Source organism: Triplophysa dalaica, chromosome 19 (genome assembly GCF_015846415.1).
Source record: "Triplophysa dalaica isolate WHDGS20190420 chromosome 19, ASM1584641v1, whole genome shotgun sequence".
Taxonomy (NCBI): Eukaryota; Metazoa; Chordata; class Actinopteri; order Cypriniformes; family Nemacheilidae; genus Triplophysa; species Triplophysa dalaica.
Genome location: NC_079560.1, coordinates 4,225,553 through 4,242,604, shown reverse-complemented (window position 1 = coordinate 4,242,604; position 17,052 = coordinate 4,225,553). Strand labels below are relative to the sequence as shown.

The 17,052-nt window shown below is 37.5% G+C and overlaps 2 protein-coding genes across 2 annotated transcripts; both read right to left on the bottom strand.

Annotated features, from left to right (window-relative positions):
- Positions 1–807: 807 nt before the first annotated feature.
- Positions 808–10,464, bottom strand: zgc:92275 (cholesterol 7-desaturase nvd). Its single transcript, XM_056730310.1, has 7 exons — positions 9,680–10,464; positions 6,211–6,399; positions 5,894–6,072; positions 5,520–5,645; positions 4,711–4,830; positions 3,710–3,886; positions 808–2,766 (listed from the first exon to the last, which is right to left on the bottom strand). Exons 1-7 carry the CDS (start codon positions 10,107–10,109, stop codon positions 2,605–2,607), a joined length of 1,383 nt encoding a protein of 460 aa, XP_056586288.1. The 5' UTR covers positions 10,110–10,464; the 3' UTR covers positions 808–2,604.
- A 499-nt stretch (positions 10,465–10,963) lies between these two features.
- On the bottom strand, positions 10,964–16,127 carry LOC130407874 (bile salt-activated lipase-like). Its single transcript, XM_056731193.1, has 11 exons — positions 16,059–16,127; positions 15,420–15,567; positions 15,200–15,319; positions 14,917–15,114; positions 14,250–14,380; positions 14,060–14,167; positions 13,484–13,598; positions 12,467–12,653; positions 11,915–12,118; positions 11,504–11,701; positions 10,964–11,271 (listed from the first exon to the last, which is right to left on the bottom strand). Exons 1-11 carry the CDS (start codon positions 16,122–16,124, stop codon positions 11,091–11,093), a joined length of 1,656 nt encoding a protein of 551 aa, XP_056587171.1. The 5' UTR covers positions 16,125–16,127; the 3' UTR covers positions 10,964–11,090.
- Positions 16,128–17,052: the final 925 nt, after the last annotated feature.

The window sequence follows — 17,052 nt, the reverse complement described above, 5'->3', positions numbered from 1 at the left end:
CTACTTGTAGTTTAGGTACACGGGCCTTATTCAATGCTGAATATTTCCAATATATAAATATAGGTATAATTTAACATGTGATATTTTAAGCAAACACATATCTCAATTAAAAAAAATTAAATCTGGCGACTGATATTTTCACCAAAGTTTGTGTCTTTATTTTATTGAACACTCTCAATTTTAAACAATGTAATCTGTCAAATTTTTTAAGTTGTGATTTTATTATGTGAAGTTGTTGCTGAAATTGTTACAAAGCAGTGCAGTGATAGCAACTAGATGTTTGTTCAACGTCTGCATCCAACTTTTCTGTTTTTACTTTATTATCAAGGTTACTTTGAGGTAGGCTAGCTGGAAACAACTTCTTTCAATTCATTCTTACAATTATTTCCAGGACCATCTGTCACTATTTGGACATTAATTCTTATAGGTTAAGATGATATAGTCGCAGATGTTAGGTGAATTACCTCCGACTGGTCTCTCTGTTGCTTTAGTGCCAACTCAGCAGTCTCAAGGTCAGAGGATGCTCTCAAAGCCTATACGAACATCACAGGAGGAGAGCTAAAAAAAGGAGTTGTCCCAAATCCAAATTTAGTAAAATTAAAAAAACATCACACACGCCTCCTGAAGTTAAATAGCCTCTTATGTCTTTCCAAGCACCTGAGATGTGCTAGAACAACAACGAAGGGCGTTGTCTCAACTGCTGGTTGCTTAAAAATGTTAAAAGTTGAGAAAAGTATTAAAAAGTAATTGCGTGTAGCCAGAACGAAGTAACCTATAAAGATGACATTTACAACATTTTTTGCACAGTTTATTTTTAAATGCATGAGTATGGCATATGTAACTAATACAATTAAAAAACTAACAAACAAATAAAGATGTGCAGCCTAAGTGCTATACAAACACTTTCCTTTATAAACAGAAACCAAATCATCAGTTTTAATGTCAGAGACTTTTGCAATTTGCAATGCAATATGCATTTTTAATCATTTACATTTAGTAACACTAATGCATAACCCAGATCTCGTCATAGCAATAACACAATAAACCTGATTTATAATTTTTTCTTAGAAAAATAAAACCACAATTAAAGGGTATCCTTCATGCCTAAACAAATTATGCATAAAAATGTCATACCGGGCTGCGGGGGTGGTTTATGTTTCATACAAACCCCTAATTATTGTAAAAAAAAAGTGATTTTCACAGATCTTGTATCGAGAGCCTAGGGACTGTCACAGTGTCTGTCATAATGTTCCTCTCTGTGTTTTGCAGCAGTCATTGCAAAGACACACGTCAGAGGAACAGTCTGTACAGCCATGCATGCTGTCTGAACACAGAGACGCAAAGCACACAAGACACTTCAGACTCGACAGGAGAGGAGCTTAAGAGGACTTAATTAATGAGAGCGAAACATCTGCATACTAGCATATGTTTCTGGCAGTCGCCCAACATGGTGTGAGCTACATCTCGCTTTATGACAGGATACATTAACTAGTGCATGACCTCAGCATATGGTTCGTGTCATAAAAGACACATGCTGTCAGCACGGTCGGTACGCTCTTTAATGCCACTTAGACTGGCATTTGAGGGAACTCGATTGGATGGCTCTGCGACAGTATCCCTACTCTATATCCGGATAACTATCATTGACATTAATTGATGGCAACATGTCTGGCTATTGCGCAACCTACTTGGCAGCTATTTTGGGGATCCTTATTTCCACAGTGCAGTTTATTGGATAATGACAGGCATCAGTATCAATGGGTGAATGGACAACTAATTATGGTGACATTTGAGAAGGCTGTCAAGCCATGAAACACTCAGCGAATAATACAACTGTAAACGTAAACATTTGTATTCATAACACATTTTTCACTCATTTTAATGTCCACCATGTGAAATATCCGATTGTTAGAAAATGAAAATAAAATGGTGAAATCAAAACGAGGGCAGAGTAACACACTTTCTATGTTATACAATCTGCATCTGAGAGCTCTGTGTTTTTCTCTTTGCATCCGTGTGCACAGCCTTGCATGACCTGGTGCTTTGGTAGGGGCACAGGGCTTTGATTCATTGCTTGCTGAAGCTCAGAGGACTCTTCAGACAGCTGAATCCCAATTATAGCAGTTAAGTCAGACTGTGTGATTCTCCAATCAAGAAATTTAGCAGCTCAGTAGAGAGAAACCTACAGCTATTCTTTACTGACTCCTGATTGTCTGAGGCACTTCGACAAGGATGAAAGGTCTTTGCAGTGGAAAAGAAAACAATGTAAATGGTACTCATTTTGACCTAAAAAGCAAACTATATGTATATAGCTTATATTGCTTAATAAAAACAAAAAAACTTGAATTTCCCAATTCAATTTGCACTTTTATTTTTGCATTTGCTTTATTGTTTTCGTTGCACATTGTTTGGTGAAACAATGTTTTATTACAAAGAATTGCTCGCGAAAAATGTTTGCATAATTTGCAGTCTTGCATAATGATTTTAATATTGCATAAGATATTTTCAATATCAACTCATAATATTAGCCATTTATATTTTTTGTTAAAAAAATATTTGTATCTGCCTCATTGAAGCTCATATTGGTCAAAGCGTTGTTTGCGGTCAGAAGTCCAGGGTGTCGTGTTGGTAGCGCAGTCGGGGGCTGTTCTCGCTGTAGAACTGACTGAACCAGCGTCTGTGTTTCTGTATGGCTGAATCTTCTTTCACGAGCATGGGTTTGGAGATGTAAGTCTTGTTGTTCCAGATCATCACATCTCGTTCGAACTGTCACAATGAAACAACAAGTTACTGTTTTTGACAGCTTATATATTTACACGCTTATATATTTTCATGCACTTTAACTAAATATGATGACTGATATGTATTTACAGGCAAATGCTAATAAAGATATTTAGAAAATACTATTATGATACAATTAAATAATAGAAAATATCAACAAAATTGGGCGGGAAATCATAAACATTAGTCATTATATGTGAATACGCCATACAAATAGCTGGCTTGGTTGCTATGAAAAATATTAGGTATTTATAGGTATTGTCATTTATAGGTTCATTCTGTGAACTACTAGCAACATATCCCAAATTCCACATTTTTATTAGCAGAAAATGAAAACTAGACATGCAAGGTTTTTTTTCCTTGTATAAGGTAAAGGAAACAATTTCATATTCAGTTTTAAACAAAACAATACTACTGTTTTTATATGTATTTTATAAAAGTTGAAGAAAAATATATTAAATAAAAATAATAATACATCTTTACATTTGAATTTCACATTGCCATTGGGTTTACTTATGCAAAGTTAGAATTAGGCACTTGGATGTAATTGACACAATACATGTAGAAAATTTGGTAAAAGGCACATTTTTGGTGGTGTCTTAATTTTTTCCAGAGCAGTTTATCATCAAGAAGTCTTTTATAAACATTAGGTCTCCTTATTTAATTTCTCTCGGTACTGTAGCATAAGAAACTGTAGAATCTGGATGTAATGGCAGTCTCCTGTTAATGAAGAATAAATAGCAAGTGCACATCGTCTTCAATACAGAATGTATCACAAATTAGGAGAACAAACTAATCACTGTACAGTATATCACCTTGAAATCTTTGCATATTCTTTTCATGCGATATAAAGCTATATTGCAGTCAGAAGGATAAATTGACTTTTTGTTCTGCATCAGACACACGGTGTGATCTTTGTCTGTGTTACCTGGATACATTCAGCCCGAAGAATGAACTTGGGTACCAGGGGAGGGATGCTGCTCTGGTAGAAGATGGTGTGCGATACACACTGCAGTAAAGGCTCAACAGGGGTCACGCAGTGCATGATCACACCTCGCCCCAAGAAATTGTGTTCAAAAAGCAGGAAGACAACACCAGGACCCACCTACAGATGCAAATCAAATTTACACTAATGCACATGAGTAACATAACATAGATTTTTTTATAATCTTAAAGTCGGGTCCTGTTTTATATACTGTATAATTTCACACTTGTAATTTTGCGTGAGATCAAATCAAGTGGATCAAAGGAAAAATAGATCTTCCTTTATTCCTATTGCATGTCTGTCTTCTGACAGATCTCACATCTAAAGCACAGTTTGTGCACTCATACCACCCTCACAGAATCAAACACATTTTACATCAAGTGAAGATTCACTCGCGCACAGCCTTGAATTTTGCCCATTCTCACACATGCCATCAGGTTTATTCGCCGTCACTATGGTGACGAGACAGTTCCTTTCAGATAAACACACAAAAAGCTGTGAGTCTTGAAGAAAAATGATGGCACTGAAGCTTAGACTGCTACACAAATACAACAAATAAAACCCTTTTCTGTTGTCAGGACAATAATCACTAATGAGATTATAAAATAATTCTATATCTCGTGCAGCATAGAATCAGAGCGATCTTACCCATAATGAGTGATTCGAGTGCAACAGAAGCATCTCATTTTTAAATCTGACACATCCCACGGTGATAAATTACAGCAACGCACTCACAAGGGATATTTCATTTACATAAAAGCGTGTTGTAAATGCACTCGACTCGCTTATTTTAATACGGCAAACAACCCTCACAACACAAAGATCACAGCACCGCTTCAAAATACAAGATCGGTCATGACTTTATTTTCAATCTGATAATTACAGAATGTCTCAAGACATTTCACAGCTCATGGGCTCCCTCTGGCTGATAGTCCTGTCATTACCTGTCTTGCCAGGACGTCCAAATCAAGAAGAGGCCAGTGGCGTCCAAACACAGTGAGAGCGTGTTTCACCAACATCTGGGAGCAGTGCAGGTCTGGCTCTGGTTCTGGTTTCCACTCCACCTTTACATAAAAAATAATGATTATTAATATTCATAGGGGCATATCATGGAAATTCCATATGTCCTTTATGTAAACCGCTTGCCTTTAGGGTACACTATTGTATTCTAATCATTTTAATTTCATACCCTTTGGAATTTTTTTACATTTAATTAAAAAAATATATCTTTATTTTATTTTGTTTGTTGATTAGGTTTAGTACTTTTCTGTCTTGAATTTATGACTCTGTGTTTTTTTATAGTCCAAAATAAAAAATTTTTTTATGATTGATTCATTGATTATTGGGATTGCAAAGAGTTTCGGGCCAAACTTAAAATCTTTCATCATTTACTATCCGTATGTCATTCCAAACCTGTATGACTTTGTGCAGAACACAAAATAAGATATTTTGAAGAACGTTGCTAACCAAACAACACTGAACCCCATTGACTTCAATTGTATGGACACAAAACCGCCAGACAATATCTTCTATTGTGATCCTCGGAAGAGACAGTTATAAACGGATTTTAAACAATATGAGAATGAATAAATGATGTCGGAACATTTATTTTTGGTTGAACTACCCCTTCAAATTGCATACATACTACATACATTCACAGTACATTTGACAATTTTGTTTCTGCCACATCACAATTATGGTTCTCTGTGACAAAAACAAATACTATATGTGGAATGTGTGTGCTAATTCTAACCTTCCAATCGTGTCGTATAAACTCCCAGGTCTTGCTGTTGGTGTAGCGGAGATCAACGCCACTGACGATGCCCGGGGTGTGCAGATGAGCCAGGTGTGCAATATCCGCAGCGTTCTCTGGAATCTCCTGGGAAAAAAACAATGAAGTGGAGAATCACTGGGTGGTCCGTGGCTCGAGATGTTATATATTTCTAAGCCAAAGATACAGAAAATTCCAATACATTTATGTACGAAATGTTCACAGTGTTTGGGGGCTATTATGTACCCTCTAGGGGCACATTCCGGCCCTAGACTCTAGATCTGTCCGGTAAAGGCAATAATACAATTATCTAGTTGTCATTTTGAATATTAAAAACTAAAATAAATAAGCCTCACCTCAATATGTGCATTAATGAAATGTTCGGTGCGACCGCGATAAACCCATTCTCCACGTGTGATCTCACTCTGTTCTGGCACTCTCCAGCTGGGCTCTATCCCATCACAGTGAAACCAGACCAGAACCTGTCCGTTGATCTCACAGCTGGGCCAGCATCGCACCTTCGCAAACTCGGGCACTAGAGAGCCATATATGCACACTTAGAAAGTACACACTTAACAGTTTTACATTGTTATCTAAGTGAATTATTGAATGATCTGATCAGTTGGATTAAACAGTATACATTATGAGAAAACAATATACTTTAATGTCTCACCTTTATCTGCATACGGGATCTTGACACATTTCCCATCTTGTCCTCGAAACTGCCAGCCGTGAAAGGGGCATTCTATGCAACCCCCTACCACTCTCCCGCCTACAGCCAGGTTGGCACCTAAATGGGGGCAGTAAGCATCCACCACATAAGCCTTGCCTTCTTGTCCACGGAACACTGCCACCTGCTGGCCTAAAATACAAATAAGAAAACAAATAACATTTGGTTTTATTTTTGTGGTGAAAACACTGCATTTGCATTGTAAAGCTTGTTTGTTAAATTCCCGAAGAACACACCTACTGAAAAAAATGTGCATGTAAATGCGTAAATTTAATTTGTGTTGCAGGTGCCATAACACAGAATCACCTAGAGGTGGCAGTATTGTTTCTTTTTTAAAGAAGAACCATGGAGCGTCTTCAGTGTGGGTTTTGGGGAGCTGTCATGTTATGTTTTCTTTGCTGTGTTGCGTACCCATAGGTAATGTTTTTAATTCTTCAATAGTGTATTGTATTTTGCTGTTAGATCTAATATTCATATCAAATGCTAAGATGTTGCGCTTCATCACCGCCTTACATCCAGTCAACTCTATATCAAGTCAACTTTAATGCAAGCCAAGAGGCAGCTGAGAGAATAAAGGGTTGATAATAATAATAACAATTACAAAATAAATAAATAATTGGAAAAATATAAAAAGATCTAATATTAAAATAACTTCTCTAGCTTAGACCTAAAATTAGTTTTTAACAAAGCATCTATTATCCATCTATACCACTTATTACAGTTGGGGTCACGGGGGTATGACAAAAATATAAGTATAAATAAATAATGAAGTACAACACAGATGCAGTTGCTGGACTCAACCTATCATATAACGGAATATTCAATCAATACGCAGAAGAGACGGAACCAAAAATCCTCTTCTCCTGTGTGAGATTCTGACCAGAATATAATGAGAGTCACACCTTTCATCATTTAGTCAAAGCCAAATGCAGAAGTTAATAATTAAGTAAAAACAAATAGGCTACTTAAGTGTATCAGTTAATGATTGTTGCTTTTTGGCAAGGTTACAGCTTTTATATAACCAGATAAAGGCGTACCAACAGTCCAACACAGACCTCTCTCCAGGTCGGCATCTTTAATACTGAAAACCTCCCTCTCATCTATGCTGATCTGAGTAGTTTTATTTGCCTGCAATGCACCGTCTCAGATGACAAAATCTCACACACATAAAAGAAACAGCTTTGAAATAAATAAAAAAATTATAAACATTAAATTATGCTTAAAACATGCATATCAATGCCGAATTAAAAATATATTTTGCAAAGGCCAAGGCTATTTTATTTCGATGTAGAAAAGTGTCTGTGCACAATGCAAACATATCAGTTATCGTATCTGATTTCTGTCAGATATCAAGCCAACAGCTCACTTAACTTCAGGGTTTTATGAAATGCACATCAATACAGTGTGTAGCAGTAACTGCTAGCAATGAAATGCTCTTTGTGAACATTAATGGAAAGTCTATTTAGCTGTCTCGCTGCTCAAGGTAGACAACCGCTTTTGGTCTGTAGCTTTGAGATTCTGTCCAGATGGCAGGAGTGAGAACAATCAATGACTTTATTGTCTGAGATCCCTGCCGTTAGACTTTACGACATCTGACGTTTGAATGTTTGCAAGTATTGAAATTACCCTCTGCAGTATTAACTAGAAAGGCCTTTGTGTCAGATTAAACTGTCTGTATAAAAAAGTGTGTATATGTACTGTATACACCATATTTTGAATGAAGAAATAAGGACTTGTGAATTAAGTTTATTTTTACCTTCCCTCATGTTTTGGAGATAATATTTGCCCACAGAAAAAGGGCATTAAAGTTCATCACAAGCATTAATAGTCTCTAGGCAGCAAAATCACACAAGTCTCAATGTATCCCGTTGACAAAACCACAAAGGCTTTGTTTGAAGATTTGACAGTGAAGACCAATGGTCTTTGCAACATGATAAGGCATCTGAAAGTAACTCAGCTAGGCAACAGACATTAAAACATAACAAAGGCATTACTTGGCTAGTAACAAAAGACAAAGTCTTCGGTTAAGCTCCTGTGTACGTGCAATGTCAGAGCTGCACATACACATTACACAAGAGCCTTATCACGGTTATAGACTTCCTCAGCAAACTTGTCTGAATTCAATCAATTGCTTGTTTCACTTTTATTACCCAGAATGCTCAGCATCTCTCAGAAGTTGGTTTTTGGCATAGGTTAAGCGAAATCTGAGTTTGATTTTGTCCACTAGAAGCACACGATGGTATTGATATCACTTGCATATAGATGTTTATACATACTGTCATTCTGGTAGATTGCAAAGGTCATCGGCCCAGTTCATTTGTACATTGCAAAAAAAAGTGTTTTTCCAAAATTAACTGTAAAATTCCAAGGTTTTTCAACATTAAGATTAAAGGTTCAAGACTACAGTATAGTACTGCTTTGTTCCTGTACTGTTATTCAGTGTGAGAAATTAGACAATGGTGTAATAAATAGTTTAAAAGTGTTTTCTTCTCACTCTCTGTGTGAAAACATGCATGCATTACACTTTGAAAAATAAAGGTGCTAAAAGTGCTATTCACAGTGATGATGTTTAATAACCATTTTGAATTCCCTTAGAGTCCTAGAAGAAACATTTTTTTCTTGTATGAGTTCTTGTATTTTTCCACAGATATCCTTTTGCGCAACAGAGGTTTTTAACCATCCCAATAACTAATTTTAAAGACACATGTGCTACAATAATATTATTAAGTGATAATATTTTGCGTTATGGATAGCAAATCGAGATGGAAACCACCAACTTTGCTTTTGATTTTGAGGTGACCTGAAAACCCATCTGGTTACAAAACTGTCAGCGCAGCGCAGAGCTATTTCAGTCCCAGACCTGCGTCTGCGCAAGGCACATGGCAGAATGTGTGCAGGGAGACACACAGAAACACCTTCTGTTAATAATTAATTTGTAGCTGTTATGGGCTACACGTTCTTGTGTATTTGAGGTGTTGGAGGGTTCTGCATGTGCTGGTTTATAATGGATGGACTGTGCACATGCCTCAGAAGGACGTCCTTGCCCCATTTGCGTCCCGTTTTTAAATAGCATAACTTTTAATGCAAAACATCAGTGCGATTCACGTGTGCATACCAACAATTGAAATATCGTGATGTTTCTTTTTGTGTTGTTTGATACATGAAGAGTTCATAAAATCCAATTGGACACTTGACGCAGCGAGAATCCTATCCTTTTAAACCATTAAAAACGCGGTGTTTTTTATGCGTATTATGTTATGGGACCATAATAGGCTCCATTAAAACCAGCTAATGCAATTCCCACCGTAACGATTAGATCCATTATAATTTCTTTCTGTGATGTATTGATTGATTTTTTTCAGCAGGGGTAAACAGTGCGACATTTCACGTTTGACTTTGCGTCGTAACATACCCAGTATAGTCACGCTCTTTACGTCTCCTCTCTCCAGCATGTGAGAGTCAAAAACCCGGTACCATCCATTGGGATAAACGGGGGGTAATTCTCCAGTCTTGCGTCTCCGCCGCACCTCGTTTGCCGCTTGCGCACGAGAGCGCCCGTCCTCCGCGATGTAACCCACTTCATCCACGCCACGGAGAAGCTCCAGAGGAGCGAATAACAGTCTGTACAACCAACCGACAGCCAAAAGAAACACTCCCGCAAAGATGCAGGCTGCGGCCCGCGCAGGGGCACCGACCAGTCCGGTCCTCCGCCAGAGTTCTGGGTATCCTCCTCCGAAAAGCGAGCGTGATGGATCTTGAACGTTCATCACGAAAGCGGCGGCGATGCCGATCGCGACCACCGCGACCCCCTTGAACATCAAGGATGCCCGTGAATTATCCATGACGAAGAAACGTACAGATGCACCGATTCGGTCTCCTGTCACAGTGACACACACGCACCCACATGACAATAATACTCTTGATAATTCCTCCTGCCCTCTTTGGTTTCTATGCACACATCAGTGTCGTTCATACACCAAACAAAGCGTTGCGCATGTTTATGATTTTTTTCTCCAAGGGTCATAGCGAGTCCGTGGCGTTCAACAACCCCGTGGATACGGGATGCGGCGATTGATTGACATCTGAGATGCCGCGCCCACACGTCAGGTGAGATTGCGTGCTAAAAGTTGTGCATCGGTGTGCACTTTTGCCTCCTGGGCAAAGTGCATGCTTATTTAAACTGCCTGTGATTTTAGGTGGGGACGAATTCAATATTTTAAGGTTATATTTGATTTATTATAAATTATACAATATTTTTGGTAACAAATGCGGTGCATGCAATTAGAAGTAGGCTATAAAAGTTCTGGAGAAAATTTGTGCAAATAGAAAGATAGAAAATCTAATTCAAGTCAATTTGTCTTAAGGGAAAACAGATATTTATTGTTGACGTAAAATATTTTATTTCTATTTCCAATGCACCTGCTATTTTGCGCATCCTAGTGGTAAATATACGTATACACTGCCGCTGAAAAGGCAGCCGTGTATTAGGACTGAGGTCATTGTGCATTAACTAATAAAACATGTAAAAATGTATATGTGCATGCTAAAATTAACATGAGCTAAGATTTGAAAAATACTGTAAAAGTTCATTTTTTGTTTATGCTCATTAATAAATAAACATCTGTTAAATAGCACCATACTGTAAAGTGTTACCGCACCTATTGTATATTTCAATAAAAACAATTCGAGTCTGATCTGGAATGATGTAATGTTTTGTTTATTGCATAAATCATGGCACAGTTTAATTGAGTATCAGCCGTTATTCATATCTAATCAGGACTAATTAACACAGGGTTACATGAATACATGGTCAGACTGGCAGCTCAGCTCTTGACGGAGGGTAAGCTGCCGTACACAGAGGTCCAGTAATAAACATAGCGCATCCTCAACCTTTGCTTCACACTGTTAGCGTCGGTATTATAGTTGAGCTCAAGGAATTTATGGCCGGTATCGGTGAACTCGGGCCAGGTCACAGGCACACTTAATTCGCCTCTGTTAGGGTCGCTGTGAGGGAAAAAGATTTAAAACAGCTTCAGTATCATAACCCTTCTCTGTTTACCTTTCTACACAAAATATATTTTGAAGAGCATTGGTTGTCAAATAACAACCAACTTGACGTCCATGCTATGGTCACAAAAGTGTTCCATAAAGAGTCATATACAGGTTTGTTAACTACGTGAGGTTTGAATAAATGATGACAGAATTTCTATTCCTTTACATTAACAAGAAGCATTACCCAGTTCTGGCAAAGTTGGTCCAGTAGGCAATCATGTATCCGGAGATATCGCGGTGGCGAGGAAAGTAACCCAGAGGAGTGGAGAAGGGTTTACCGAATACAAACTGCAGGTCCTCAGCGTGATCGGCACCCATCCAGGTGGGGAATAGGGGATTGCGAGAGGGCTCGCTGAACAGATATGAGTAGGTCCGACCAGTGCTGAGGAGAACAAGACAAACAAAAGAACCAATTGAAATGTGCTGACTGTGGTTAGGAGTATGGTACATCTTTTGTGTACTGATTTTGTTTATTTTTAACCAAAAGGTACGTATTGCAGCTTTCATGAAACACCTCTATGATCTCTTAATGACCTTCATTTTTTGTTAAATCATATTTAACATTAAAAGGTAAAAGCAGGTGGGCTCCACTCACGTGGCTTTTTCAGCGTGCAGGTACAGGGCAGCTTGGGTCGGCACAAGGAAGATGTAATCCGTCTCCAAAGCCACTACGGTTTTCTTGATGTCACTATCGCTGGGGCTATTACCCCAGGCGCTGGTGTACTCCGCGTACGCTGCAGCACCAGCTGCTGTGCCCTTGTCTCTGGTCAGGGCATCTGCAAGCTTCTTGACATCGCCTCTGTAAAGAACAAATACGTTTCTTGACAATATTTTGTTGTTTAGATCAACTGCGGATCTCAAAAGACCTGATACATTTGTCTTTTCTTGTGTATTTCCAAACAGGAAGTTGTGTTATTAAAAACCCACTAAAGTGTCTATTTCCATTTAAACAGGAAGTTAAGGTGGGACATTTTCACAGGGCCCTTATATCTTGTAAATGTAAATTAAGTCTGATTGTTTTTGTCTGACTTTGTGAGACTGTAGACTCACAGTTAACAAACATGGACTAAAAGCCACAAAACTTCAGTTTCGATTTCATGCAAACTTCAAGAAAAGCAAATCTCAAAATGATTGCATGAACACGTACATGGGGGTGGACACCAGTATATTGTTGATAGACGGGATGTCAACAGTGGCAAAGAGGTGGCCATCCATGTCATTGACTCCGGCAATGTAGTCGATCTCAGCGGCGTTGTGGAAAAGTTGATCAGGTTCAGCAGGCAGGAAGTCACCATCGATGACAGGAGACAGTTTCAGATTATGTACAACAGGATCTGGAAACATGTCAGATGTGTCAGGTGACCTAACGTAGTAACAAGTAAAGAATTAAAGAGTACATAACTAGGGATTTGTAAGGTCCTACTTTGGTTTATGGAGTATCCAACAACATGTACATAGAAGGTGTAAAAACACTATTATTTCATAAAAATAGTCAATTATTAACTTACTACTTGACTGACTCTCAAATGATTAGTTCGGCGATTCATTTGTCTAATCCCCTTATTGTCTAATGTGATTGGTCAGATGGTCTAGTCTGCTGTGATTGGTCTACTGCGAGGTAAATCCACGGCGGTTCTCGAATCGGAGTAGCGACGACTCGTTTGCATGATTCAGAGCCTTTTTTCCAAACCAATAATTTTGCTATTAATTCACCTTCGGATTTACAACTTGGGAGACTACTTACATTTAAACACAGCGAGAATTACTCACAATCTCATGTTATGTACTCTTTAAATATGCTATAGATATGAATATTCTCTCGTAATTGACTCACTTATGCCACTCATGTCAAATATGAGCGCTTAATTCAACTATGGCAGTACTCTAAAAATGTGTTAGTTCTTGCGTGTCCTGTGTCTAATATAGCTTGGAAAACAAAAAATGACATTTAAAAACAATGTGCTTGTGGAAAATATAAAAAAAACATCAATATAAAATAATTTGTTTTTGTTCAACTGAAGAAAGAAAGTTAAATACACCTGAGATGGCATTAGGGTGAGTCAATCATGAGAAAATTTGATTTTTCAGCAAATTCTACAAAGTCCAAAATCACTTAAAGGAACAGTAGCCTTAATTTAAACGCATCTGTGTGAGAATGTTTTACTAGAGGCAGATGATTGCAGGACCACATCTCCAGCCACAGTTAGAGCATTGGGATCCGTCCTTTTCAGGCAGGACACCATATTTCCATCAGTAGGACATCCCACCTTATTGGCAATCTAAAGATGCAAAAAATGAACTTTGTCTATTATTATCTCTTCTCAATTAAACTTTTCAATAAGGAAAAAATGAAAGACCCTGTACAGCATTTTGAATATCTTATCAATTTTCAATAAATAATGTAGATAAATAATTGTGTATCGTCAATTGTACTTTTGTCTACTTCAAACAACTAATAAACGAGGAAAAGTTCATTTAAAAGAACATATAAAATTGTGGACTGGGAATGAAACATATTTATGAATTATATACTAACTGACAATGATACTAATGGGCAAAATGTCATTCTACGAGTGAAATCAGTCGACTTTACCAAGTAAAAAGCTGGAATGAAAGTACAAAACCACGGATGGGACTCATGTCAGGTGTCATACTTTACTGTGTTTTCTCACAAATGCACGCAAACATAACTACAGTACATGAATAAACTAGTATTTGAATAGATGAAAATCAAGCTCACCTCCACAGCATACGCACGTGGATTTCTGTTCACGGCCCAGGGGCAGAGAGCGACCCCGCTCTGTGAGATAGCTCTGCGGATCAAGCCTTTGTTGTGGGGACTGAGAATCTAACCCCCACACAGAAAATAATAATAAAGTTAATAATAAATAATATATATTTTGTAGAGGAAAAATGTGTGAGTGAAGCACCTGAAAATTTACGCTGGTCCCTCCTGCTGACTCGCCGAAGATAGTTATGTTGTTTGGATCACCACCAAATGCCTTGATGTTCCTGTGTACCCAACCGATACCAGCTTGCTGATCCCACAGGCCGTAGTTTCCTAACAACCAGTGCATCATTTCATACAGTCAATTATTTTTTTGTTTTAAAATATATTTTATATTTATATTTATATTCTATCTAAATCATTAAATATAGAGCAAAATTCTCAGGTTGCTCTTCATAGCTAAGTTTATTTCGATTTGAAGGAGTTCTCAGTTGTATTTAAAGGGACAGTTCACCCAAAAATGAAAGAAAAAATAAACAAATAATAAAACCGTAAGACGCATTAATATTGTAGATTGTATAAGTAAAATAATGAGAAATTCAAGTTTATTTTAAAATCTTCAAAATTATTCGCTTTCGACTGGAGACGTGACAAATCTGTGCTCAGTCTGTGACATTGTTGAGATCTTTTATGAAACTCTAATGGAGACATTAGTGAGATTTCTGGGTCTTTTCTCAGGAGAAACCTCTGAGACGGAGGAGACTTGAGCAAAAGTTTCCATTTGCTCTCCATTTAATCGCATTGATGTCTGAGATATAGAAGAGATCTGTGATTGTTTTTCTTATCGAAGAGGTTTTTTGGATTATTACCAGGTAGTTCAGAATCTCCACTGCTGAGGAATCCCAGGGTTCCGAGACGGTAGCTCAATGTCACAACAATGACATTTCCTCTGTCTGCAATCTCCTTTCCATCATACAGGTAGTTATTCAGGAAATTTGCACCCTCAGAAGCACCCTTCAGAAATCCACCACCGTAGATCCAAACCATAACGGGCAAACCAGTAGACACTGCCAAAGGGGAAAAACACAACCCTTTTCATCTTATTTCTAAAACGTGATACAGCTGAATCCCCTCTCTTTTTGTTTGAGTTACCAGTTCTGCCTTGAGGAACCCAGATGTTCAGGTAAAGACAATCTTCAGAGCCCACAACGCCGTTTTGGAGAAGATTCACTTGCATGCAGCGCTTGTTGTAGTCATTGACCTTCAGAACCCCTGTAAAGGAACAGTAAAGCCATGACTCCACTGTAAAACAATATAGCCTCGAGTGAAGCTAAAAATGTAGATATGATGTTGAAACATGACATATACACACCGTCCCAGCCTGGGTGACGAACTGGCTTCTGAAATCTGCCTGGTGGTGCGGCGAAAGGGATTCCTTTGAAGACATCCACATAGCGGAAGAGTCCAGTATTTTGGGTACTCCCTTCTACCATCCCTCCCTCTGTGAGCACAACGCCCAACTGCAAAACATTTATAATATTGTGACATTCAATGTTTAAAAGGACTACGAGCAGAATTCAATTTGTTTACTGACGATAAACAAACACACAGAATGTTTAAAAATGCATCGGGAACATCAAATAGAAATCCAGAGTAGAAAATGGAAATGCCTCAGTATTTTTTGTGCAAAGGGAATTCATTTTATTTTTTGTAGGCTAGTTATTATATGTATATTTGACATTATTTTAACGTTTATAAATACATTTCACAGTTATTATGTTTCATGTGTTTTTGTTTACATTTCACAGCATATTACGTGAATGAAATCATGAATGCAGGCAAAAAATTAAAACACGAAACAAAAACATCTTAACTTATCCTCCAAATGTAAGTGAAGGGTAAACATGTTCTCATAGAAAGTTACATTTTTCCTCAAATTATTTTTTCATATGTTTATAAATTATTCTTCAAATAAGATAATACAACTTAAAAATAAAATGATATCACTTACACCAGCGTATGCTTTGCTCAGGCAGAGCGCAGCAAGGACCACAATTCCCAACATCCTCCTCATCATATGGTGGACACAGGTGTGGGATTAAAGTGACCTGTCTGCTTTTATAAAGACCCCCAGAAGTCATATCTCTCCTTCACGTTGTGCCAAAGAGCTATCTTAAGTAAAAGTAAACAGTTCCAGTAGATGGAACTGGTCAACATGTGTGTGGCGCTGTTAGACTCTCATGGACAGTTTGGGTGCTGTTGCCAAAAACAAAACATTGTTTTTCCTATATTTCCAATTAGAGAGAATACTTTATTGTCATTTGTTGTCTCAGAAAAAAAATGTTTAAACTTTACAGTTACCCTGAAATGTGTGAGGTGTTTTTGTAATGCCTATAATTTTTAGGTCATGAAGTTAAACTTTGCTTTAATATTACACTTTACTTAATATAACTCAGAATTTGTCATAAACTGTCCCCACAGGTACTAGACAACCAGTTTTATTGTAAAGAAGCGTATTCAAAAAGTTTGACCAACCTTAAAAAGCTTTTCAGTCAGTGTACAAAACAGTCAACACAGTTGTTCTTCAGTGAATATTTCTCACGGTCAGGTGATGTTATGCTTTAAGTGTGTATCACTGCAGTTTTCAGCTAAAATGGCTTTTTAAAGTATAAACATTATCTAAATAATAACACATAACAAAACTTTCCATAATGGATGTAACATTTAACATTTTCTGTCTGCATAAACTCCACACACAGGAAACTTTATCTCACAATGGGATCAGCTTCATTCTATTTTATAAGTAATTAGTTGAAACATCTTTTATTTCTATTTTCACAAAAGTTGAAAAAGTTTTACATGAAATTGTTTAACAAAAGAGATAAACAGTGGAAAAACAGTAAACTGTGTGTGTTTGTGAGTATATATAGTATATTGATAAAGTGCTTATCAAATGTTTTCCAAAATTAGACCTTTTCCAATGATTCAGAATATCTTGACCTCCA

Bases quoted from the DNA above. Each gene is read 5' to 3' on its own strand.
- zgc:92275 (XM_056730310.1), bottom strand. From the start codon at position 10,109: ATGGATAATTCACGGGCATCCTTGATGTTCAAGGGGGTCGCGGTGGTC. The intron at 6,073-6,210 runs GTGAGACATTAA...ATGGCTCTCTAG, and splicing joins GATCCCGTATGCAGATAAAG to TGCCCGAGTTTGCGAAGGTG. The intron at 5,646-5,893 runs GTGAGGCTTATT...TTTTTTTCCCAG, and splicing joins TCATTAATGCACATATTGAG to GAGATTCCAGAGAACGCTGC.
- LOC130407874 (XM_056731193.1), bottom strand. From the start codon at position 16,124: ATGATGAGGAGGATGTTGGGAATTGTGGTCCTTGCTGCGCTCTGCCTG. The intron at 15,115-15,199 runs GTAACTCAAACA...CCCCTTTGGCAG, and splicing joins GGTTCCTCAAGGCAGAACTG to TGTCTACTGGTTTGCCCGTT. The intron at 14,381-14,916 runs GTAATAATCCAA...ACTGGTTGTTAG, and splicing joins TGGAGATTCTGAACTACCTG to GAAACTACGGCCTGTGGGAT.